At 42.7% G+C, this 26,891-nt stretch overlaps 1 protein-coding gene and 1 pseudogene across 1 annotated transcript in view; one reads left to right on the plus strand and one right to left on the minus strand.

The window, feature by feature from the left end:
- Positions 1-4,482: 4,482 nt before the first annotated feature.
- The window catches only part of HTR3B (5-hydroxytryptamine receptor 3B), a 39,754-nt gene continuing 17,345 nt past the window's right edge, over positions 4,483-26,891 (minus strand). Inside the window, exons 4-10 of the mRNA XM_069470467.1 lie at positions 16,006-16,050; positions 15,557-15,666; positions 14,969-15,138; positions 14,311-14,468; positions 5,697-5,907; positions 5,380-5,562; positions 4,483-4,718 (exon numbers count right to left, since the gene is read on the minus strand). Of these exons, the coding sequence (XP_069326568.1) occupies positions 4,483-4,718; positions 5,380-5,562; positions 5,697-5,907; positions 14,311-14,468; positions 14,969-15,138; positions 15,557-15,666; positions 16,006-16,050 (1,113 nt within the window). The remainder of the gene's footprint in view (positions 4,719-5,379; positions 5,563-5,696; positions 5,908-14,310; positions 14,469-14,968; positions 15,139-15,556; positions 15,667-16,005; positions 16,051-26,891) is intronic.
- Positions 18,698-19,906, plus strand: LOC138385059 (peptidyl-prolyl cis-trans isomerase FKBP3 pseudogene; annotated as a pseudogene).

The following is a 26,891-nucleotide window of genomic DNA, read 5'->3' on the forward strand; positions in this document are numbered from 1 at the left end:
ATATAATTAGACCCCTGAGAAGTGAGAAGATCTGGGAAGCCCAAGGCTGAGCAGAGAGGAGGACTAATTCCACCGGGTGTGCTTCACTCTGGCGCCCCTCGTGGCCATTTTTTCGTTCACTTCCTGGTCCTCACCCATCTAGGCTACAAGTCAGACCACGGAAAACTTGTCTTAGAGGTTTAAAAGGTGAAAAGCTCAACTTCCCTTAATGTGATGGCTCCTGCTCTTCCAGGACAACTGCAGGAGGTGGCGGGGGTATCTCAGGAGGAAAGAGAGACCCTGCCACCTGATTACTGGCAATGCAAAAGGCCGCGCAGGCTCTGGGGGGTCATTGGAGCAGTACTTGGAAGTCATCTTCAGATTTAATGATGAAGGCTGCCTGCCTAACCCGGGACTGTGCTTCACCGACTCGTGATTCTAGACATCAGTGAAGCGCCCAGAACTGGAGCTGTGATTTCTTGGGGAGTGGAGAAACTACCTTAGGTTCTGGGAAACAACAGATGGTAGGAGCATTCACAGCTGGGAGAATCCCATTTTTGTTCTGTTCCTCAGTTTCCTTCCTTTATGAAACAGGAATCACGAAATTTATGAACATTTGGAGGGCTAAGCTCAAGCTGCTCTGTAAATAAGGCTGCTGGCACCCCGTATTCCTCCCACCACAGAGGGACACCATTCCAGGAGGATGTCTGTAGTGCCATAAGTTAATACTGTCGTTGCTTCAGCATGCAGGCCTGACCCTGGGGCTTAGAATGAGTTCCTGGCTGCAGTTGAGATTAGGGCCACTTGGTAATAGTCAGAGGGAGTCCACACTGGGGACCAGCTCGGTCAGGCTTCACCCCCGAAGGCTGCTTCTTAGAGGCTGACATGAGGAACCTGGGCCATGTAATCTGGGGATGGAGCAAAGGTGAGCTGCATGGGAAAGAAATGGTAAGTCCCTTTGGTGACCCCCAAGCCTCCCAACTCAGGTCCCTCTGCAAGGAGGCATGTGATGGCTTTATCCCTTGGCCTTTGGATCCTGTAACAAAGGTACCAATGGGGAGAACCAGAGCCCACAACTGGATATTGATAGAGGTAGCTGGAAATTGGACCCCACTCCAAAGACTCAGACTGGAGTCCATTTGTTGACAGCAAGCAGGTCTTATCTTTATTTTGTGATATATTATTTACTTTTCAAAGTACCGTGCAATACATTGCTTCATTTTGATCCTCCTAACTCTGTGATATGTGTAGAGTAAGTATAAACAGCCCCAATTTCGAATAAGGTAAGTTGAAGTCAGAGGAGTTGAGCTCAAGGTCACCGGGCTAGATAGTGACAGAGCCAGGACCAAAATCAGTACTCCTGACTCTTAACGGGTGTTTCCTTCAAGACATGGTTGGGAAGGAGGGAGATCCCACAGCAATGAGCTCACTGCAGGACTTTTCCTCCTCTATTAACCAGAGGAGCAAGTTGGGGAGGCTGGAATCAACATAGATGGGAAGCTCAGGCCCCCTGGGGACCGTGGTGGCGAGACCCCACATGCACGTGGAGCAAGGAGAGGCCTGGGGTCGAAAGTAGGAAGTGAGGGAGGAAACAGGTGGAGTTTTGTGTGGACACTTCCTGCTCACAAACTTCTTATGTTCCTCATTTCATTAAAAGCAGCAGTGGAATTTCATGGACAATTGGCGTTGAGCACTAACTGGGAGGTAATGAGAGAAGGAGGATGCAGGTAAAGGCTGTTTGAATTTAAATTCTTTTTCTTCAGGGGGACGGAGGGGGACAGATTTTTTTAAAAGGCAATTTTAGTGCTAGGAAAAGTTTCTAGCAAACAGCTTTGGACTTTTGTGTCCTCTGTCGACAGCATTAGGACCAATGACTATCACCCAGCCCACTGTGCTCTACCCGCCAACCTCCTCACGACTGCTCTGGGTGAGGGGCAGAGGGATGCCCAGGGACTGGGGGTCTGACCTGGGGTAGATTTTGTCTCTCAGACCTAGATATGTGTCCACCATCAGTGTGAGCTAGAATGAGTAGCTCTGCAATAGTTATTGCAGAAGCACCATATCATGCACAGCTCTGTATGGACCTGGCTGTAGATGGGGCAGAAACTAGCAAGAGACACAGGTAACTATTCTAGGAGCTTATCTACTTGACAAATCTCTCTCTCTCTCTCTCTCTCTCACACACACACACACACACACACACACACGGCCACAGAACATTCACAGGGAGAAGGATATAGGTAATGTGAGACCAAAGACACCAAAGGTAGAGATGAGGCAAGAGGAACAGGGCGATAGGTGGACAAGGCGGGCTGGGGAGTGGGAGCAAAAGGCCATTTGAGCAGGTTCCAGGACGGAACTGAAATACAGATGGGCAAAGCCCAGAAGAATCTGCCAAATACAAGTAGAGGCTTAGGTGGAAATAAACCCCTTCCCGGGAAGGATGGCAAGGAGGTTGGCTTGGCTGGATTGAAGACTCTACAATAGGAAACAATGAAAGAAGCAAAGAAAGTCAAATACAAGGATGGATATTTTGGGGAAGGCTTGAATTCTCATCTTAGGATTCAGGTTATGAGGCCACAGGAACTTGTAAGATAGGCCAATCAGTATAGATTTGGCTACTAGAGAAGATGAGCCAGAATTGGATTAGTTACCCAAGTGCCAGGTGACCAGGGCTCTCCTATTCTGGGTGAGTGACTGTGAGCACAGATGGGAAGCCAAGGGGCCATCAGGGCTGCAGTGGCTAATTTTACGTGTCAGCTTGGCTAGGCCACAGCACATAGAGACGTGCTCAAACATTTTTCTACATGTTTCTGTGAAGGTATTTTTTTAGGTGACATTAACATTTACATCAGTAGACTTTCAGTAGAATGCATTACTCTCTGTAATGTGGGTGGGTCTCATCCAATCAGTTGAAGGTCTTACTAGAAAAAGACTGATCTTAGAAGAACAGGGAATTCTGTCACCTTTGGACTCAAACTGGGTCTCCGGCCTGCCAAAACACCCTGCAGATTCTGAACTTGCAAAACCACCACAATCACGTGAGTATTATGGGCTGGATTGTGTCCCCCGGCTTCCTCCCCCAAAATTCGTATGTTTAAGTCCTAACCCCCAGTACTTCAGAATGTGACAGTATTTGGACATAAGGCCTTGAATAAAGTAATTAAGGTTAAATGAGGTCATTAGCATGGGCCTTAATCCACCTGGTACAGTGGCTCATGCTTGTAGTCCCAGCTACTCAGGAGGCTAAGGTGGGAGGATCACTTGAGGCTAAGAGTTAAAGGTGACAAAAGAAGACCCTGTCTCAAAAAAAAAAAAAAAGGACCCTAATCCAAGACGACTGGTGTCCTTATATGAAGAGGAGATTTGGACACAGATATGTGCATGCACAAGGAAAGATCATGACAAGAAGGCAACAGTCTGCAAGCTAAAGAGAGAAGTCTCAGAAGATACCTACCCTGTTGGCACTTTGATCTTGGACTTCCAGCCTCCAGAATGCTGAGAAAATAAATCTATGTTTAAGCTACCCAGTGTGTAGTATTTATTTATTTAGGAGACGAGCTCTTGCTCTGTCACCCAGGCTGGAGTGCAGTGGCATGATCATAGTTCACTGCAACCTTGAATTCCTGGGCTCAAGCGATCCTCCTACCTCAGCCTCCCGAGTAGCTGGGATTACAGGCACTCACCACCATGTCCGGCTAGTGTGTATTATTTTATCATGGCAGCCCTAACTGACTAATACTGGGACAGTGGATTGCCAATTCCTTGGGATGGGACCATGGGATGGTCCATGGGATGTGCCTGTCCTCCTCTTCAGTGCATCACACAGGGTGTGCAGTCACTAAGTGCTGTACTAGACTGGGCCTCAAAGCCCTGGCACCTGGGTTCTCCCCTTAGTGACACCCTGCCAAGGAGGCACAGGAGGAGGACGGAGGCAGTGGACACAGCTGGGACAGTGGGAACAAGAGCTTCAGAAGGTTATGGATGTGGTGGGAATTTTGTGTTCTGGTTGGTACAACATCGACCACAGGAATCAAGTCAAGTGAAGAATGATCTGTGACTGACTTAGTTTGTGTTCTCTGGTGTGTCTAACATAATGCTCAGGACTTCATCGACACTTAAGAAAGGTTTTGTTGAATGAATGACAATAAATGACCAAAGTAGGGCTGGGAGATGGAGTGATCTTACACCTTTAAAAAAAAACTGCTTAAACATATGTATATACAAGCATGTGCCTAGAAATTTTCTGAAAGAGATTGCGAGCGATCGTTACTCTGGGGGAGTGGACTGGGATAAGAAGGAAAGCTTACTTTTACTGTATACCTCATGCTATTGATACATTTTCAACATGATGCAGTATTCCCGGGTCACTCAGCAGCCGATTCGGTTTGCGTACCTGGACTCAACAGAAAGAGGCAAGCGTTTCGACCTGCCATTCTTCCCCCTCCAATCTCCCCTAAGTGCTGTGACAGCACTTTGATTGAGAACAATAAATTTCAGTCTTCACAAGCCACTCCACAGCGCCCAGAGCGAGCATAGGGTGACAGTGTAGAGCCCCAGCATGACAAGGTAGCTTCGGAAGAGCAGGCGGTCAAGGCGGTACAGGAGGGCCAGCCACCCAACCTCCTGCCGGTGCGCCTGGTCCTGAGTTCGGAGGTGGTTGTTGATAGAGTGAAGCTGAGACCAGACTTCCTTCAGGGTTCCTGCCTGGGCCTGGTGCTCTTGACAGATCAGGGACCCTGCATGGTAGAGGAAAACACCCCAGGTGAGCCTGGACTTTCTCTGGAAGCTGATGGCCTCATCCTTCAAGCAAAGTTATGAGCAAAACTGAGCGGTGGACTGGGTTTGGGTTGGGGGTCTCCCTTCCTCCCTACTCAGCGGGGACAAAGCTGTGCTGAAGGAAGCCTCGGAGGACACGTCGTCACAGCTATATCATGGAAGTAGAGTGTCTGTAGGCTAGATCCATCTGGGAGATTTTCTGAGCTAGGGGTCAGCCCCAGATGACTCAGTAGGAGCTTTAGGGGCTGGGATGATTCTTATACTTTTTCACATTAAGCAACTAGAACCCAGACATTTACAAACTCCATGTGTGTGCATGTGCACGCCAGAACTTCACTATTCTGGAGTCAACGGCTCAGTCGCTTTAGGTCACTGGAAACTAAAACCACCCGAAGGCAGCTGAGAGTCTGACCTTCAGGCTCAAACGAGGCTTTCTGGAAAGGCAGCAGGAGGCGGCTTTCGGTCTCCAGAGAGTTACCATCAGATGCAGCGCCAGGCTTGGAAGCAGGTGTTTCAGATTTGTCACTTAGTCCAACACAATGCCTGGTACTTTACCCAGGGGAATTAGTTTTGAGGGTGATCAGGGAAGACAGGGCAGGAATTTCAAGGCTTTTGACAAACCTGTGACCCCAGCATCCTGGGCCCTGGGATCCACGGTAGGTCCATCAGCATCCGTGTCCCCTTGAAGGCACGAGAGGGGCCACTCCTGCCCACTGCGCCGCTCATCGTGGAGGAATCTGACCAGCAGGATGGACTTGAATAAACTGAGCACCAAGAAGGCTATGCAGACGGTGAAGAAGATCCCTGAGAGAAGGAGCCGGAGGAGGTGGGGTTAGCTGTAGCGTTTGGGCCTCTCGCTCCTCCAGTCTGAAATGCAACAGCAGGACTTTGACAGGAGCAATGTAAGGTGGGTGTCCGGTGACCCCAGAGCTGCTTACCGATCAGAGGGACGCTCCCTGCGCTCCTTGGCACTTCGTCAGACATGTTGACCTTGAAGACGGTATAGCCCACCAGCACGTTGGTCTTGAACACGATCCTCGCACGGCAGTGGGGGGGCAGGTAGAAGCTCCACAGGTCTACGAGCATCAGGAAGACGCTGGGAATCAGCAGGCTCACCACGTAGACCAGCGGGTGCCTGCGGATCACCACCTGGCCAGGGACAGGGACTCTGAGGAAAAGAGAGTCTAAGCCAACAGACGGACGCTTGGCCAAATCCACAGCCAGAGATGCTCCCTGACGTCCCAATGTGCTTGCATAGTGTGAAAAGTCTCCATAGCTTATCTTAGAAATATGTTTGAGTTTATTTTGTAGTTTAGAAAATAGAAAAAGAATCCTTTAAGCTTTTATATAGAGCTAATAGTAATATCATTCATAATTACAAAAAGAAGCAGCTGGCATTTATTGACCACTTACAGTGTGCAGTGCAGGGCACTGGCTTATCTTATTCAATCCTCCTCACTTCAAGGGCTGGGTCCTATTATCTCCAAACAAGGAAACTGAGGTTGAAAGAGGTTCAATTACTTGTTTAAACTCACAGAGCTGGTAAGTGAAAAACTGTTCTAAAATCAAAATCTTCCTACCTAAACCACTTATTTTGGTTTTGTCTATTTCCCTACTTGGATGGTGAGCTCCTTAGCACCTGTGCATCTATCAGAGCCTAGGAAGGAACAAATAGCACAATTAAACTGGGAGAGCCGAAGAGGGCTCAACAGAGAGACTACTTGCAAGGTGTGGGCAGGTAGAGGGCATCCACAAGGAGCAGGGCAGCGCCCCGGGGCTCTGAGGGACTGGGTGAGCTGTTACCACCCTCAGGCCTGAAGGGGCCAAGGGCTAGCGTGGTGACCAGACACCAGGAAGCTGTGCGGAGAGACTGTCAGACGGGAGCTGTGGCTTTCCCTGCAGCCAGCCTGGCAGTGACTCCACTGGGAGGAAAAGAGAGAGGTCAGTACCCCACTCAATCTCCCCCCAATCTCCTGCCACTGTTCCCCCGACCCCATTGGCCAGACATGGCCAGGGATCCCATCTCTGCAGGCCACGGCTCAGGCTCCAGGAGCACAGACAGGGAGGAGATGGGGGAAGTGGGTCTCTGTGAAGCCACCTGAAGCTACCCAGCTGGCCTGCATGTGCTGCATGCAGAGAGGGGGAGCAGCTTTTGTAGCTTGGAATTTGAGCCTCATAAAATTACTATCACTATTGCTGTTTTTTGTCCCTAGCTTCTTTGGGATGGTAATACTCTATTCTCATCCTTCCTAAAGGGAAAGCGGGGAATGGCAGGTCTGCTCCCCCCACTAGACTGGGGATTCTCATCGCATCCCATCTCTGGGATGGTGACAATCCCCCTGGGGCCAAAAATAAGATCTGTCTTATAGTGGGTATTCAATAAATGTCTATTAAATAGATGAATGTTCTGGGCCCTTTGCTGTTGGATTTGGACAAAAATAATGCTTGAAAACTCCCATTTCTGACTCACCAAATAATGGAATGTTCTCTGCATGTTAGATAACATGCTAGATGCTTTTGTGCATATTATGTGATTTGTTTCATCCTCACTGCAAATTTGTTGGTGGGTAATATCCTCCACTTTATAGATTTCCAAAGTTAAAGCTCAGCTCCCTCAAGTGAGTATGCCCAGTAGGTGACAGAGCTGGGACGTGCCCCCAGCTTCTGATTCCAAGCCCAGGGCTCTTCCCCACTACAGCATAGCTATGACTCTTGATCCGACCAGACCTCTGAGTTAAGTGCAAGGTTCTTCTCCCTCAGCACATCTCCCACTCTAGGAGAGGATCACAAAGAAACGAGTCAAGGCAGAGATGAAGGGCGGAGGCCAGCGTGGAGCAAGAAGTGGCAGGGGAACAGCATGGCTGGGGGCGTCACCTTGCTGATTGGAGTGGGGGCTCCCCAGCCATTGGGTCTGGGAGCACATCCTGACTCAGTGGAGCTTGGCAGGCCAGAGCTGTGTGGTGGATTGTAATCTGGCTGTTGTCTTTCACATTAAACATAATTGGCTACAAATATCTAAACCAGAGCAACGCTCACTGCTTTGCAACAATTTGGTTAAAATACATTCTAACAAAGTGGAGACAATAGAAAAAGAACAACAAAATTAACTGTCATAAACCTGCACCCCTGTAGCTCCTGTCATCGTGCTGTGACTGAGAAGGCTATGGCCAGGTGGGGGCAGGAAAAAGGGAGCCAAGGGTCAGAGTCCATGAGGGTGTTGTGTTGTGACCTAGCCTGGGCTGTTGGCGATTTGGCCTTGGGGGAGGTGGGGACCAAGCCTGCTGTTTCTGGAGGGTAGAAATGGGAAACCCCTTAGAGACTTCATGGCAGATACTACATGAAGGGGAAGAAAACTATGAGAATACCACCCCAAAGAAAAGTACAAGTAGACATTTGGTTAGCAAAAAGAGCCTAGACTTAAAGTCAAGGGAACAGAGTTTCAGAGCCACTCCATCCCAAGTGTCTACATGTGCTAGTATAAGGTGATCCAGGGTGACAGTCAACCTCTCCATGCCTCGATTTCCCCCTTATTTTAAAAAGCAGTTTACTTTTTCCTTGCCAAACATCTTGGGTACAACTGAGATGAGCTGTTGTGCTCTTTAAATCAAGTTCCTCTGTAAAGAGCACAAGCCGAGATGATTCCTCTCCAACCAGAGGCTGGCACAGGCAGTAAATGTAAGTCTGAGCCCGAGTCAGAGATGGGCAGTGAGGCCCCTCGAGGTCCCTGATTCCAGAAGAGTGCAGTCTTATCAGAGCACAAGTTCCCCAAGGTGTCAGCTGAGGAAGAGGTGTGGGAAGAGCTAAGAAGTTAGGAAGCGGCAGGCTTCACGGATATGCAATCACACAGGGCCTGCCTTGGAAGGGCTCTGCACTCGGTTTAATGCTCCATGGGTGCCATTTTGAAATTCTTAATAATTTTTGAACAGGGGGCCCTGCATTTTCTTTTTTCACTAAAACTCACAAATTATATAGCCAACATCCAGAAGGATATTTCTCACTGGATATCAACAGTAGATGAAAGAACAGGGGAAAGATATCGGTACAAGGATGGATAATTAGCTTCTGCTGTGATATAAAGCAAAGTAATCTCCTGTCTTCATTTGGTTCATAGAATTGTAAAGCTAGATAGGCCTTCCAAAACCACCTCATCCATTCCCCTGCCTTTAGCAAGGGTGTTCCCACTCCTAACACAGATCAAATAGTACCTAGGGTTTTGGTTTTCTTCCAGAACAAAGAACCCACCTTTTTCTTTAGTTTATTTAGGGGCAATGTTACCTAACGACTAGACTAATTTTCTCTAAAAGCCCAGTGCTGCCTAAAGAGACTCTAATTTTATCACATAGCTTTCAGAAATTTTGTTTTCATTATCTCATTTGATCCTCAGAGCCCTTTATTCCACAAACACTAATTGGGAATTAACAGGTTGCCAGGCACTATCCTAAATACTGGATTTAGTACCACTTATAATAGGACAGGTCCCTGCCCTTACACCCATCGCATGGAATCAGGAACAGACTCTGGTGGTTGGATGTTTCACAAGTCTGTGGGCAGAGAGAAATTTTGCCCCATGGTCAGAGTCCATACCTGATATAGATGACTAAACAATGAGATTTGGGACTTTTTGAGCTTATATTAATATTTAGATGATATTTTGTGCTTTGAGTTGATGGGTTGAAATTTGGAGGATGTTGGGATGGGGTGAATGTATTTTGCATGTGAGGCAGACGTGAATTTTCGGAGGCCAGACAGTGGCAGACTAGTTTTGAATAGTGCCCCCAAGAAATCATGTCCTTTCTGGAACCTCAGAATGTGACCTCATTTGGAAATGGGGTCACTGAAGATGTAATTAGGATGGGTCCTAAATCCAATGTGACTCGTGTTCTCATAAGAGGAAAAGAGACACACAAAATGAATGCCATATGAAGATGGAGGCAGAGTTGGAGTGATACATTTACAAGCCAAGGAATGGCAAGGACTGCTGGCAACCACCAGAAGCTAGGAGAGGGGGATGGAACAGATTCTCCCTCAGAGTGCCCAGAAGGAACCAACCCTGCCAACATCTTGATGTCAGACTTCCACCCTCCAGAACTGTGAGAGGATACATTGCTGGTTGCTTTAAGCTACCCAGTTTGGGGTACTTTGTTACAGCAGCCTTGTGAAACTAACACAGGTGACTTGCCCAGTAATGCACAGCGGGTGGACGGCAAAGAATGTACTGGAATATACTGCACTATGTTCAGTTGTGTGTCAGCATGATATAGGATCAGACACATAGTTTCTGGAGTCAGATTGCCTGAATTCAAGTCCAGCGTCCACTAGTCACCTTGCAACCTCTGGTAAGTTACTTAACTTCTCTGCATCTCAAGTCATCTGTAGAGATGCAGATACTTAGAGTACCCACCTCCTAGAGATGTGAGAAGTACATGTGCAAACTCTTAAAATGGTGCCTGGCATAGAGAAAGTGCTCAATTTTGTGGTTACTGTTATTAATATTGTGTCTTCCTGGGCAGAGTTCCATGATAGCTATCAGGAGCCTTGTTTTATTCATCTTTATGTCCTAAGTGTTTACCATTGAGCCTGGCACATGATAAGGGCTCGAATGATGTTCACTGAGTTGTATTGGCATCTGGTGATAATGCCACTTTTAGTTCCAATGGAACGGAGGTGTCCACACATTCCATTAACCCAAATGGGGGCTATCCTACTGAGGTCAGTCTTTCTGATCATACTCTTCAGATCATACCAGAAGTGGTAACCCCTACTTCTGCCGGGGGAAGGTATGTCACCAGCTCAGTGAGACACTGCTCTCTACAAAACTGCCCCTACCTAGAGCCCATCATTTCTAATGGACTAAAGGAGCTGGTGCCTTTAAATTCCACAGAAAGGGAAGAAAAGGCACTTTAGTTTCAGTCCGTGTTCTCCATTAGACACCCTTCAGGTGTTAGCAATATTATGCCACAATTTCATTATCCATTAAAGCCAGGTAATAATAAGTACACAAAGGTATTTGGAGCCTATTGATGTTAATGAAAGAGATCAATCTAATTCAGAATGTGTGTGTGGAGAGCTCCTTGGAGATGGAATAGGCCCCAAGGTTAGCCTCTAATTGCCTCCTTGATGGTAGACCCCACCAGTACTCAATTTTGCATGACCGTCTTTATGACATAGCTGGAATTTTGACGCCCAGACTCACGCTTCATACAGAAGCCCATTTTCCTCCTCTCCCAAGCCCCTCCCAACATTCCCAACTTAGAAAGAACAGGAAAGTTGCTGCCATTGAAGTAAGATTCTTGCACCAGAGTGAGAGCTTCTTGGATCTGGACTGTGGATTGGGCCGGACTAACAGAAAGCCCATGATTCCCAAATCCCTTGAGTGACCCTGGAAGGATTTCTAGGGCTCTAAATTCTCTTTCTTTCCCCCATATGATCTAACGGTGCTTAGAAGGACCTTCTATCGAGCTTATGAGCTGCATTCAATGGGTATCCGAACAAAATTACTCTACCCTAATCTAGAAAGGAAAATTATGACAGGAAAAAGAGGCTAAATGAAGCATCTTTCTTTCCCAAATGCCCCTTTGAATGTTTCTAGGAGTACCCTGTGGGTGCCCCAACTCCTGCCCGCATGAGCACTTTACTCAGTGTGAGGCTGTCTGTGTGAGGCTGTCTGTGGTTGGGCCTGGTTCAGTTCCCACAGCTGTCCACCCTTTTCCATCCAACACGAGTTCCTAAATTTTATTTCTACTTCCTCCCACTTCTACCCTCATTCTTTTTTTTTTTTTTTTTTTTTTTTTAACAAAAAAACACTGCCATACAGAAATTGAATGCTCACCCTGCTGTTTTTGGGAACCAACACCTCCGATAATGTGTTGGAGGAAACGTCCCCTCCCATGGCTGCTGGATGGCATCCCAGGCTGCACACAGACATCCTTGTAGGGAGAAGTGCCTGTGCTCCGGGCCCCCTGTGGAACGTAGCCCGACTCCAGCGCATCAGTGGTGCCCTCTGATAAACAATACGTGTCCCAGAGCCAGCAGCCATGATTGCACATTAGCTGGGACTCGAGGGGCATCCGGAGCACTTGATTTAGTATAAATGGCAGCCGTAGATGTCAGGCCAGGGCAATGATGAATTTAGACTAGATCATTGCTTCTCCTGTCTGCCCCTGCTGTCCCCAAACTCCTGCTGGGCAGCCTGTCCAGTGGATGGAAACATGTCCAGTGATTAGATTAAAAAGAGATGGCCTTTTGCTGTCAGGACCCTGGCAGGCCCAGTGTTGGTGTGGAGCTGGGCTCTGAATGTCACATCACTGGCCAAGGGCTGTTGAAGGACACCTGGGTGCCTCAGTTGCTAGATTCAGAGTGGGATGTCTGGTGCGGAGCAAGAGAATACAACGAGCCTAGGCTCAGTGCACAGAGAGGCATGGAAGCTGAACGAGGCTGAGACAGAGAGAGAGACCTGTGATAGCCACTGAGTCTACTTTGTCCTTCTAAAGCTGCAGAGTTGCTCCTTAGTCTGGCTCCCGGCCCTACCAAATATGATCTGTGACTCTGCTCAGGATTCTTTCCCTACTCTGTTCCTGAGGACAAGGGTGGAAGCCAGCCCTGCCAGAGAACCTACCTTAGCCTCGGGGCAAAGAGCCCCAGGGCAAACCTCTGAGATTGCGAAATCGACCGGTTGCCTTCCTCCTGTATGCCAACACTGCACACAGGGAGGAAGCACAGCAGTGATGACAACAGAGGAACTGACCGTGGTTCTGAGATCCAGGGACGCCTCCCCTTCATTAAACAACCTTTTACCATATCTGCTCATCATATTTGCAATGGAGGTAGTACAGAGAAAACCTACAGCTGGTATTGAGAAGACAAATTAATATTCAGGGTGAAGGGTGATATGGAACTACAAATAATGGCTGCTCTGTGGAGTGTGTGTGTGTGTGTGTGTGTGTTCGCACACACAAGCACGCACTCCTGCCTACCTGCCCCATCTCTTGCCTCTGTTTGTCTCCTCCGTGCAGTGTAGGTAATGGTGTGTGCAGCATTCTCTGGAGCGCTTGGTAGGTGACTATGTTCCACCTTGCACGTGCTATTCCTTCACATTTCCCTTTAATGCTCTCCATTATTCGGGCTGCATTAATAATGTTTGTGGGCTGATATCTTTAAAATTAATGAGGTGTTTACTCTTAGCCAAGAAACTCATTGAAATTAAAAAAAAAAAAAAAGCTTTCTTTTTTTTTTTCCCTTCCCTTTTCCTCACTAAGAAAAGTGGACAAACAGACCACAATGCAAGCTTTGCTTAAAACCAAGCAGAATTCTAGGCAAGAACCAAAGCCCACTGCTAGGAAGATATGAGTTGCAATTAGCTACTATCCCATGTTACACATTAGTCAGGTTTAAACCACAGCTGTGTCTAAAAGGCCCCAATTTAACAAAAGCTTTGCTAGGAACCTGCATATAACACCTCTCGACTCAATGGAGGGACACCTGTGCCCTCAATAATAGTTTACTGCACCACGACCCTTAGCATATCCATTGTACTGTAGCCCCTTAGTCTGGTCTAAATTTTCCTTCTTATTCCAAAGGTTTGTTTCTAGGAGGATTCCTCTTGTGTGCCACCCTGACCTGCCTGTTGTCTCTATTTTTCAACTGGATCCATCACTTGCCTCCTATAACATGAAGGACCACCCTGCCCTCATCACCACCACCACTAGCTGACTTTGTGCAGAAAAGAGCGCACTGCAGAACACTAACAATGTGAGTGTAGCGCTTGTGTGAACTTGCTGCGGACCACATGTCAAAACAGTTTGCCAGAAGGGCCAGGGAAGGGAGAATGGCTGCCTCTGGCGCACAAGGCAGCAGGCTTCACTGTTCTGCACCCCACTGCCCCCCAGCCCCTGACTGGACAAATTTCCCTGTGAACAACGCAGCCAAGGGCATTTCCAGGGGTGCACTGGAAGAGTGTATGTGCTCATCATGGTTTTTTTGGTAGTTGTTCCCTCTGATTTAGAAGCCATCAGTGGTCTGTGAGAATCCTGCAGGTGACTTTTTGATATTCAAGTTAATAATATGATCATTTTATGCATCTGTATCTGCATCTGGAATTAATTGATAATTACCCAATGAAAAACAGGAAATATTAATAATGTTGATGAGACAGTCTTCCCAAGTTTTTTTTTTGTTTTTTTTTTTTTTGCTGTTGTTATTGACTGTGGGTTTGTTTGTGTTTTTTCTCAGTAGCAATTAGAAGTGATAATGTTAGTAGGTGTTGAAAGGTCTGAGGATTCCTGCTGCAGGGGGGTGGTTCAGGTCTCTGGTGCCTGAACACCACCCTCTCTATACTGGCTTGTGTAACACCTTTGGCAGGAGCCCAGGATCTCTCACTGAACCTCTGATCTCTGAAATGCTGGAATGCAGGTGGACATCCAGAGCTATCTAAACCAGCTGTTCCTGGGTGATAACGAATGACAGTATGCAACGGAGCAGAGATTCCTCAGCCCAACAGAGAAGGCAAGAACTGCAGAGAAGCAGGCAGCAGAGACAGGAAGGAGAAGAACCTACGTTAAACTGAATCTGTGCAAAATCTCCCGCGCTGCTCTGCAGGATGCTGTATGCTGAGGACACAGAAAGAAGTTCCCACTCACTGTCATTCAAAAACATCTTTTTGTCATGTTTAATGTCTTCTCTGCTCCTCAGGAAGGCCAGGTCTACATCTTCCACTGGAAACAACAGAAACAGTTGACTTCCTGAGAGAAAGAGATGCCAACACCAACCCACTTTTCCAACTCCCAATTCGAATCCTTCCTGTTTCTCCTGCCCCCGCATGCACTATCTCACTGGCCTTATTTGAATTAGGGTGTGGAGGTGGGAAATAAAATCTTTCTAGTCATTAAAAAATAAAAAAAAAAAACCTATGAATTTAGGGTATGGAGTCTGCTTTCCAGAGAATGATGAGATTTGCCCTGTGACTTCTATAACGTTCTCAATGGCAGTGGAAGCTTAATATTGTATTTCCAAATCAACAGCTTGGGCTATGACATCATACTTTGAATTACAGTAGGAGCCAAAAAACTGCAAGAAGAGATTTAGAGTTTTGAATAGTCACTTACGTGCAAGAATAAAATAGACCTGAGGGATGATATAATGTAAGGTCACTATGTGTGCCAACCTAGCATAGATATGTTTTTCCAACCAGGGGACTGTATCTCTCATGGTTTACCTGTGTGCAAAATGCTACTGAAGGTTAGGCTGCAATTCTGGATATCAAATGGAAAAGCATATGTCTCTAAACCGCATGCAGAGACCACCTGGATGGGCTTAGAGTTCTTGATGGTCCCAGATGAGTTCACATAAACATAGGGAAGGTCAGGGGATCTTTCAGTGTCCACACTATACAGAACACAAGAGAACATTGTGTTATAGAGAGGGCTTCAGTCATTTCTAAACATAGACTGATTATGAAATAGTACTGACCGTGAGACCCAGGGCCAGCCTAGCATTGCAAAGACAGAATCACATTTCCCACGAGATGATTCACTCTGGCAAAGATGGGTTCAGTAGTGACAGCCTCTTAACTCATTTGCTATTGTTACAACACAGACATAATGAGTAATCTCAAGCATTAGTAATCATATCTGCATCTTAAATGACATCAACTCAGGGTACTTCTAACCTGAATATTCCCAACAATATGCATCTCTACAAGTTAGGAAGCAAAAAATAGCAATACCGACTATAAGCAAGCAGCCACTGGCCTGAATATTCTAACTAGTCTAAATCCCACAGAGATACACACCAGCACACTTACAACTCATTAATGATGATATCAGGGGCCCAGATGGCATTTAGAGGTAGGGAGATCTCTCTAATCTCATCAAACATGCTGGAGTTCCAGGATAAAAACTCATCATTCCAAACCTGTTAGGAGTAGCCAAAAAGGAAATTTATCAAAATGGGGCAATGTTGACCTCACTAAAGAGTTAAGGAGATATTTGGGTTAATAATTCAATTTATCAACCCCTTGGTACTATCCTTTAGAGGAAAGAACTTCCCATCCAAATCATAAAGACTGCAGCCCCAGTCAGAAACCAGGACCGTACATTTTACACGGATTCTAATAAATAAGGTCTACTGCAGATCTAAGGATCTATAAGCACAAATATAATACTATTCTATTAATTCTATTCCTTGGAATAATCATATTTTGCAGTAGATCCAGATCAGGAGTCCAGCATGCATAGAAACATAATCGTTTACCTCACGGTACCATATACTTGTCTTTAATATTTGATTCTTTGCATCCTGCAAGGCAAAAAGAAAATCCACACCAAATCTTAGAATGTCAATAAATCAAAGGCCAATTCAACACTATGACAATTCAGAGGAACAAAAATCAAATCTCACCAAAGAATGCAGACTTTTAAAACATTACCTAGACTCTTCAATACCTGGGTAATCTCAGTTCCTATTAATTATGCACACCTGTCGCTATGAGATTTACTAAATTATCTCTGACAAAATGGCACTTTGACTGTACTTGACATCTTGAATGATTTGCTAATCTCTTTCCCACTTTAATTAGTTACTCCACCATTAATCAGACTAGAAAATGATAGGTAGTCTCAGACAATTCTGAGCTAAAAAGATGAGACCATGCTTTTATTTGTAATCAAGATATTATTCATAATCTTTCAATGAGTATTATCTCAACTGTTATTGGCAGCCATTCCTGTTAAGTAAGTTACCCTATGTTTGGATTTCTCTGCTTATAAAACAGACTGAATGAGTTTATTATAAATGAGGCAAATTTTAAATGATATAATGGATGTGATTTCCCATGTCTGCAATGAGTCAGTGATTTTTTAAAAGACCTCCCAAAACAGCAATTTAAAAACTCCTCCTTAGCAATTTTTTCATATTTGATCTAGTAAAGAACATTTTAAAACTGTGATGTTCTTAGGAATTAAAAGAAAAGGAATATCTCACACTATATATAAACATTAACTCAAAATGAATCATAAACCCAAATGTAAGAACTAAAACTATAAAACTTTTAGAAGAAAACACAGGAGTAAATCTTCATGGCTTTGAATTAGGCAATGGTTTCTTAAATATGACAACAAAAGAAAAACTAAATGGGCCTTCATCAAAATTAAAAACTTTTGTGCTTTAAAGAACACCATCAAGAAATGAAAATGACAGCCTACAGAATGGAAGAAAGTATTTGCAAATCATATATCTGATAAGGGGTTTATATCCAGAATATAAAGAACTTCTACAACTCAAGAACAACAAAAACCAAACAGCCCTTGGCAAGGGACTTGAATAGACATCTCTCCAAGATAGATATACAAATGGTCAATAAGCACATGAAAATATACTCAACATCACTGCTATGAGCCAAATTGTGTCCCCCAAAAAATTCATATGTTAAAGTCCTAACCCTGAATATGTCCATATTTGGAGATAGGGCTTTTAAGAGGTAATGAAGGTTAAATGAAGACACAGGATAGCACTCTAATCCGATAGTATTGGTGGCCTTATAAGAAGAGGAAGAGAGAAAAATCTCTCTCTCCACCATGTGAGGATACAGTGAGAAGGTAACCATCTGCAACCCAGAAAGAGGGCTCTCGCCAAGAACCACATCAACCAGAACCTTGATCTTGGACTCCCAGCCTCCAGAACTGTAAGAAATAAATGTCCGTTGTTTAAGCCACCCAGCCTGTGGTATTTGCTAGGGCAGCCTGAGCTTTCTAATACAATCACTAATCATTAGGGAAATGCAAATCATCAAAACCACAATGAGATACCACCTCACACTCATTAGGATGGCTACTGTTTTTAAAAAGCAGAAAATAACAAACGTTGGTGAGGATGTGGAGAAAATGGAACCCTTGTGTGCATTGTTGGTGGGAATGTAAAATGGCGCAGGTGCTTTGGAAAACAATAGGGCATTTTCTTAAAAAATTAAAAATAGAATTACCATATGATCCAGCACTCCACTTCTGGGTATAGACCCAAAAGAACTGAAAGCAGGGACTTGGACAGGTAAGTGCACACCCATGTTCATAGCAGCATTACTCACAATAGCCAGAGATGGAAGCAACCCAAGTGTCCACTGACAAATGAATAGATAAACAAGATGTGGTATATATACAAATTGAAATATTATTCAACCTTAGAAAGGAAGTAAATCTTGACACATGCTACAACACGGATGAACCTTATACTAAGTGAAATAAGCCAGTCATAAAAAGACAAATACTGCATGATTTCACTTATATGAGGTACCTAGAATAGTGAAAGTCATACCGACAGAAAGTAAAATGGCGTCTGTCGGGGGCAGGGGAAGAGGAAGTGGGAAGTTATTGTTTAAAGAACACAGAATTTCTTTTTTTTTTTTTTTTTTTTTTGTTGAGACAGAGTCTCACTTTGTTGCCCAGGCTAGAGTGAGTGCCGTGGCGTCAGCTTAGCTCACAGCAACCTCAAACTCCTGGGCTCAAGCGATCCTACTGCCTCAGCCTCCCGAGTAGCTGGGACTACAGGCATGCGCCACTATGCCCGGCTAATTTTTTCTATATAGATTTTTAGGTGTCCATATAATGTGTTTCTATTTTTAGTAGAGACGGGGTCTCGCTCAGGCTGGTCTCGAACTCCTGACCTTGAGCAATCCACCCGCCTCGGCCTCCCAGAGTGCTAGGATTACAGGCGTGAGCCACCGCGCCCGGCCAAGAACACAGAATTTCACTTCTCCAAGATGAAAGGAGTTCTGGAAAATGGATGGTGGTGATGGTAGCACAAGAATGTGAATGTACTTAATGCCATTGAACTGTACACTTAAAAATAGTTAAGATGATAAATTTTATGTTATGTGTATTTTACCACAAGTAAAAATAATAAAAAATGGGTGAAGAACTTGAATATGCATTTCTCCTAATGAGATATAAAAATGGCCAACAAGCACATGAGAAGATGTCTGACATCACTAGTTACCAGGGAAATGCAGATCAAAACCACAGTGAGATACCACTGCATCCCCACTAGGACAGGTACGATAAAAAAGATGGAAAATAACAAGTCTTGGCAAGGATGTAGAGGAATTGGAGCCCTCCAACATTGTTGGTTGGATTATTAAGTGATGCAGCCACTTTGGAACACAGTCTAGTAGTTCCTCGAAAGGTTAAACATACAGTTACCATAGAGTACAGCAATTCCACTCCTAAGTATATAAACAAGAGAACTGAAAACACAAGTCCACACAGAAAAAACCTGCATGAGAATGTTCATGGTAGCATTACTCAGGATAGTCAAAAAGTAGAAATAACCATCAACTGATGGATGGATAAACAAAATGTGCAATATCCATATATGTCCATATAATCAAATATTATTCAGTAATAAAAAAATGAAATATGAATACACAGTAAAGTAGAGGCAGCAGGGGAAGGTGGCGAGGGCTGTGCCACAGCCGGTGTGGACGGTGGAGCAGCTGCACAGTGACCAGCTGCCCAGGAAGGACATTATCAAGTTTCTGCAGGATGATGGTTCACATTCATTTCTTGCAGAACATAAATTGTTAGGAAACATTAAAAATGTGGCCGAGACAGCTAATTAGGACCATTTTATTATAGCCTATAACCATCTTTTTTAAACTAAGCATTTCAAGGGTATTGAAAGTATAAGTAAAATGTCTGAGCAAGTGAAAAATGTGAAGCTTAAGAAAAATAAACCCAAAGAAACCAAGTCTGAAGAGACTCTGGTTGTGGGTCTACCAAAATATATAAAATCTGTACTAAAAAAGGGAGATAAAACCAATTTCCCAAAAAGAGAGATATTGTTCACTGCTGGTATACAGGAACACTACATACACAACACTATACAGGATGGGACTGTTTTTGATACCAATATTCAAAGAAGTCCAAAGAAGAAGAAAAATACCACGCCTGTAAGTTTTAAGGTTGGAGTAGGCAAAGTTGTCAGAGGATGGGATGAAGCCCCCTTGATGATGAGTAAGGGAGAAAAGGGTCGACTGGAGACTGAAGCAGAGTGGGCTTATGGAAAGAAGGGACAGACTGATGCCAAAATTCCACCAAATGCAAAACTCATTTGCGACGTGGAATTACTGATACTGATTGAAATGGCAGTGATTTGGATCTAAAGACATCAGCAATGATAAAACTTGGCCTTGGAGAAACTTATGTTACTAATTAGAGCTTGTTACTATTATAAGGAAAGAGTCAACTGGAAAATTCAAGGAGTTAAGTTAAAACTTGTTACTTGGCCCCAATTTTTGAGAAATATAATCCCTTATAAATCCCTGAAGTCAAATATTTTACTACAGCTGTGTTAAATATTGGTCAAGTAGAGCGTTTTCCTTTTACCTCATGTTGTAAACCAAAAGGCTCAATAAAAATGTATCCACTGTCTTGGAAAAAAAAAAAACCAGAAATACTAATACCTGTGACAACATGTATGAACCTTGAAAACATGCTAAATAAAAGAAGTCAGTCATAAGAGGCCGTTTATTATATGATTCCATTTATATGATATACCTAGAATAGGCAAACCTATAGAAACAAAAAGTAAATGGGTGTTTGCCTATGGCTGGTAGGCGTGGAACGTGGGGTGTGATTGTTCATGGGTACAGGGTTTCTTTTTGAGGTGACGAAATGTTCTGAAATTAGATAGTGAAGATGGTTGCACGACTCTGTCAATGTACTAAAAACCACAGAATTACATGCTTTAAATGGGTAAATTTTGTGGTTAAATTGAATCTCAATAAGGCTGCTATTTTTAAAAATGTATTAATACAGAAAAGAGAAACCATTTTGAAGACATTTCCAGGGAATTTAGAAGTAAGAAGGCTGATACATACGATTAAAGAATTCTCCTTGAACTCAATTTTTTCATTCTTTTTCATGTATAATCGACCAATAAAAGCTACATCCTTAGAAAAGAATAAGATGGAAAATTCAAGATGAAGTAATGTGAAATAAAATATGTAAAACATTTCCCCTGTTGATTTAGATTCAAAGCTAAAGAGTCATTTAGATAACCTTTGTATTTCTATAATGCTTAGTACCCAAATTTCAGGAAATAGCGTTTAGGAAATCGATGGCATGAAAGCAAATGACAGCTCTGTTTTCCTCCCCAGAACGGGGTATATTCATTGCCCAGTCAATTATCTAGCCACATTAAAAATATATATTCTGGCTGGGCATGGTGGCTCATGCCTGTAATCCTAGCACTTTGGGAGGATGAGGCAGGAGGATCGCTTGAGGCCAGGAAGTCAAGACCAGCCTGGGCAACATAGCAAGACCCTGTCTCTACAAAAATGAAAAATTTTCAAAAAATTAGCCAGGTGTGGTGGTACCCACCTGTAGTCCAAGCTACTCATGAGCAGAGGTGGGAGGATCACTTGAGCCCAGGAATTTCAGGGGTTTGAGGCTACAGTGAGCTATAATGACGACACAGCAGTCTAGCCTGGATGACAAAGCAAGACCCTGTCTCTAAAATATATTTATATAAAATTATATATATATAATTATATATATATATATATTTTGCACAGAGTCAAGACTACCTGCCACTCTGGAGAATTCAGGTTGGGCAGAGGCTACGGAGGCACCATTGACACTCTAGTGGACATTGTGCCTAGAACTGTGCAGTCCACAGGCTGTATAGGCATACACAGTGGCTCTGCATGGGATGGCATCACTGGAAAGAGAAACAAAAATCTTCTTAAAGTTTTCCCTTTTTACAATCAGGAAAGCAAATTGCTACTGAATAAAATTTCTAGGTACGTTGAGAAAGAAGAAGGGATTATGAGCAGGTATGTAGTAACCCTGTTTTAGTGTCTCAACAAAGCCTGGTCTGAGTGAACTTGTTCTACAGATTTTTATGGACCCTAAATAGATACTTGGGAAAGGCGGGTTTTAAAGTGGTATACAAAGTGAAAAGATTGAATTCACAATCATTTCCCTAAGGAACAGCTTGCAGGAGGACCAGAGGGGACTCCCAGCCAAGATTGGCTCAGCAGGGGTTCTGGCAGTTAGGAAAAAAGACCTCTATTGAGAGCTCAAGATTAGGTGACACCACTTCTTTGCAAATTTTACCAGCTGAGAGATCATGAAATAGATCATGTCTCACCCACTAAAGCACAAAAGGCTAGTTGCGATCAATGAGGTTTCCCTGCAAATAGGAAAAAAAAAACAAGTCCAACATGCAGTTTATATTATGGGGCAATACAGCAGTTAACTACGCTTTCACAAGAAATATACTTTTCCATCTATTAAATGTCCTTACCAGTTTCTTTATCACTGTCCTACCAAGTGGTGGATGTATCTCACTGATTCGGTCATCGAGCTGGGAGAGGGTATCTACGTTTTCATGTTTCATTTTCACTATCATTGTATCCCGTTGATTTTTATTCACTGCCATGTTGATGCCTGAGCTTGTTTTTCTCTTCTTACCCATCGCTTGGTCATTTTACATGTAACAATAACAAGAATTTTTTTCTAACATCTTATGGGGGTGGTTGGGAAGATGCGTCATTCAGCCCTAAAGAACACAATGTCAAAAAGTAGTTTGAGGCTAAAACTGAAATCTTTTTTTGTCAAAGGAAACAAGTTTCTCAATGCCAGCTGGTGAACATAATTGGTTCTCTGGTGGCATTATTCACAGCTTTTCCCTCTGTGTATCTCTCTCCCTTTTTTTTTCCTTTAGATACCTTCCATCTTGCTTGTTAAAAGCAAAGGATATTTCAGAGAATTGGAATTCATTAGTCTTCCTAACAGAGGGAGTCTATTTAGATCTAAATTGGTGGTTAGCAAATATACAGATAATTCCCCCACATTCTTATTTATCTTCCCCAGTTCCGGAGACTATAGAAACAGATGCCTCAACGTCTGGCTGGGAGGCTCTAGTCAATGGACTGGAATACAAAGGTATCTGGGATTCGGAATTGACAAAACTCAATAGAAACAAATTGAAACTCTTCACTGTTGAGTGGATTATCTCTATAATCAGATTTCCCTAAGGTACTCATAATACCCAGAAATTCTAAGACTGTAGTCTTTTATATAAACAAAACAGGAGGCAAAACATTATAATGGAAGTGAGGTGCTGGGCTGAAAGCTCTTCATTGCAAACAAAAGTTACCAGCAGTTCAGCGGCTGGCAGATGCATCCAACAAGTTATCTATTCACATTGAAAGTGTCCTTGTCTGTGTAGAATCTGGGAGCGATTTTTATCAAGTCCTTCAAAACCGTCCCTGCCTCTCTGGAACTAATTTTAGGCTTAGCCCACCTACACATAATAGAGACATTTGTGACGCACACTCCGAGAAGCCAAGTCATTTATGAAGACAATCCTAGAATTGGTACTTAAATATTTTTAATTCATCCCTTCCTTTAACAAGTATCAATCCAGTGTCTTAGAAGTAAAATATACTGTGCTTCAGGGAAATACCTATAAATACGAGTAACAAAGTCCTTCCCTCCTGTAGCCTATAATAAATTAGGGTATATGACATTTTAACAAAAAAGTATGTGCATTAAGAAATACACAGACTTAAGTGGATTTAAAGGAAGAAGACATTACTGTCACGGTGGTGAACTGAGGGACATTTCTTTCAGGAGCTGAGATTTGAAGGACTATAATATTTTGCAGAAAGAGAATGAAGAGAAAGACGTTAGTGAAAGAAACAGTAGAATGAACTGTGTACAGGCAGGAGACCACATGGGGTCCAGGTTTGCTGTAGTACTGAGACATGGAGAAGATAAGATAAGACAGTATACAGGGATAAAACTAGAGGGATAGAATACAAGAATTTTCCTGATTTCTGCATATTCAATAATATGATATGTCTAACATATTTTAGTAACAAATGAGTATATTCTATTAATACAACAGTGGGGGGGAAACACATCTTTAGAAAAATAATGGTGTTCTCCTTACCTACCATAAGGAATCTGATTTTACTTTCTTTTGTCAGGAGAGGAAGAAAAGTCAGAGAAAAATTTTCAATTTGACACGTTTGTTCCAAGGGAAAACATTAATATAAAGACCTTATACCTTTTCTATTTATCTCCAAATAAGCCTGCAAAGGAAAGCCTGAGCAATCTTACTTTATCTTAATCAATATGAAGTCAGAAAGTAGAAGGAGAGGAGAGACCAAAAAAGCAGCCTTAATCCCTTACTCAAGGCTGATTATACCTCTGCCCTGGGGTTGCACCTGGCATGGTTCCCATTGCGTGTCTATATGCAAATCATGCTTCTACCACTGGACAATGTCTGGTAAGCAGCACAATCATAACAACCCACTGACAACTAAATGGCCAGGAGTAATATCTCTTTTAACCAGGTGAAGAAACAACCCCAGGAAATTAAGTCTCCAAAAATTCTAGATCAATATCCAATTAGAAAAGAGACTTAAAGAAGTTTTCTGTTAGAACTATGTAAGATGAGGCCTTTTGGCATGGGGGTATTTCTTGGCATTTAATTAAACAATATTTTCTAAGATCTTAGGGCTAGTTTTTTAATAGGTGGAAAAATAAAACTGCAATTTGTTGTAAAAAGGGAGGAATTTGGCTGGGCACGATGGCTCATGCCTCAATCCCAGCACTTTGGGAGGCTGAGGTGGAAGGGTCACTTGAGCCCAGGAATTTGACACTATCCTGGGCCAGACCTCATTTCTACAAAAAATTTAAATAATAAAAATAGCTGGGTATGGTGGTGTGTGCCTGTAGTCCTAGCTACTCAGAAGGCTGAGGCAGGAGGATCACCCGAGCCCAGGAGTTCGAGGCTGTAGCGAGTTATGTTATGCCACAGCACTCACTCCAGCCTAGGTGACAGAATAAGACCCTGTCTCTAAAAATAAATAACTAAATAAAATTTTTTTAAAGGGGGGAATTTTTGGTACCATTTAAATATTTACAACAGGGGTTTATCTGTTTATCTTAAACAATTAGGGGTTTATCTAAGTTGGGGGAAAGTTATACCAAAGTAACTTGAATCAGTAAAAAAAAAAAAAAATTAAACCCTATACTCTAAGGTTCAAATTTATTTTTTCATCAATTTCAATGTCTAATTCTCAGTCAAAAAAATCAGAGATTTTATGATTCACTGCTAGCACAGAGATAGAAACATAGAAAAACACCTCTATTAAAGTAAATTAGAGTCATTAAAATATCTTAACAAACTACATTAAAATAATAACATTATATTGTGGGGTATTTATGTATGTAAATGTAAAATCGCAGTTCAAAGTAGCACAAGGATGGGGGAGCAGGTAAATGGAATTTTACTGCTGTAAATTTTGTACATTTCATGTGAAATATAATGTTCATTCTAAGTACACTTTGTAATAAGCTAACGATGAGTATGGAAATCCCTAAGGCAAAGTCTAAAAAATAATACAAAGATGGATAGTTTAAAAGATAATAAGGAACTAAAATCAGATATAAAAAATATTAAATATTTTATTATTTTTAACATTTATTTAAAATTTTAAAATTCCCTAAAATAAGGCAGGATAGATACAAGGAACAGAACAAAAAACAGATGGGACAACTAAAAAACAAATAACAAGATGCTATTGGCAAATGGACTAAACATTTCAATTAAAATGCATAGATTGTCAGACCAGTTTTAAAAAAGCAATAACCTGGAATACTACTCAGCAATAAAGAGAAATGAACTACTGGTACACACAACACCACAGATGAACATTAAGGTAATTATCCTAAAGGTAAAAAGCCAATCTCAAAGGTTATATACTATATGATTGCATGTATATAATATTCTTGAAATAACAGAAAGATTGAGAAGAGATTAGTGGTTGCCAAGGGCTAGGAATTAGCAGGGAGAAAATGTGGCTATAAAGGATTCTTGTGGTTATGGTCCTGCTATGTACTTTGATTGTGGTGGTGGTTACACAAAGCTACATACATAATAAGATTACATAGAACTACACACACACACACACACACACACAAATGAGTACAGATAAACTGGAGAAATCTAAATAAGCTCTGTAGATTGTAGCAATATCAATTTTTCAATATCAACACTGTACTATATTTATGCAAGTTATTAATAGTGGGAGACGTTGGGTAAAGGGTGCACAGAACCTTCCTATGCATTTCTTTGAAATTCCCTGTACATTTATAATTACTTCAGAATAAAAAGTTGAAACAAAAAAAGCAAAACCCAACTACATGTTGTCTGCAAGAAATGACTTCAAATACAAATGATACAGATGGATTAACAATAAAAGAATGGCAAAGGAAATGCCATGCAAAAAGAAAGCATAAGAAAAACTTCAAGAAAGGGAATATTACTACAAATGAAAAGGGGCATTTCATAATGATAAAAGAACCAGTTCATTAAGAAGATATACAATCCTAAATGTGTATGCACCTATAATAACAACTTCAAAAAACACATGAAGCAAAAGTTGACAGAACCAAAGAGAAACAGACAAACTACAATAATAATTGGGGATTCTAATATCCCTCTCTATGAAATTAATAGAACAGAACAAAAAAATGGAAAAGGATATAGAAGCTTTTACAACACTATCAACCATATTTATTGAATTGATATTTGTAGAGCAGTACACCATTTTATTCAACATTTTATTTTAGGTCCTAGCCAGTGCAGCAAGGCAATAAAAGGAAATAAAGGTAGGCCAGCATGGTGGCTCATGCCTATAATCCTAGCACTCTGGGAGGCCATGGTGGAAAGATCGCTTGAGCCCAGGAGTTCAAGACCAGCCTGAGCAAGAGCAAAACCCTGTCTCTACTAAAAATAGAAAAAATTAGCCAGGTGTGGTGGCAGGCACCTATTGTCCCAGCTACTTGGGAGGCTGAGGCAGGAGGATCACTTGGGCCCAGCAGTTTGAGGTTGCAGTGAGCTATGATGATGCCACAGCACTCTAGCCAGGGTGACAGAGCAAGACTCTGCCTCAAAAAAAAAAGGAAACAAAGGCATAAAGTTTGGAAAGAAGTAAAACTGCTTTTACTCACAGACAACATGATTTTCTACATAGAAAATCTGGAAGAATCTATCCAGAAAAGTCTCTAAAATTAAATAGAGATGTCAATCACAGGATTCAAGGCCAATATCTACAAATCAATTGT

The sequence above is a fragment of the Eulemur rufifrons genome, chromosome 6 (genome assembly GCF_041146395.1).
Source record: "Eulemur rufifrons isolate Redbay chromosome 6, OSU_ERuf_1, whole genome shotgun sequence".
NCBI classification, from domain to species: domain Eukaryota; kingdom Metazoa; phylum Chordata; class Mammalia; order Primates; family Lemuridae; genus Eulemur; species Eulemur rufifrons.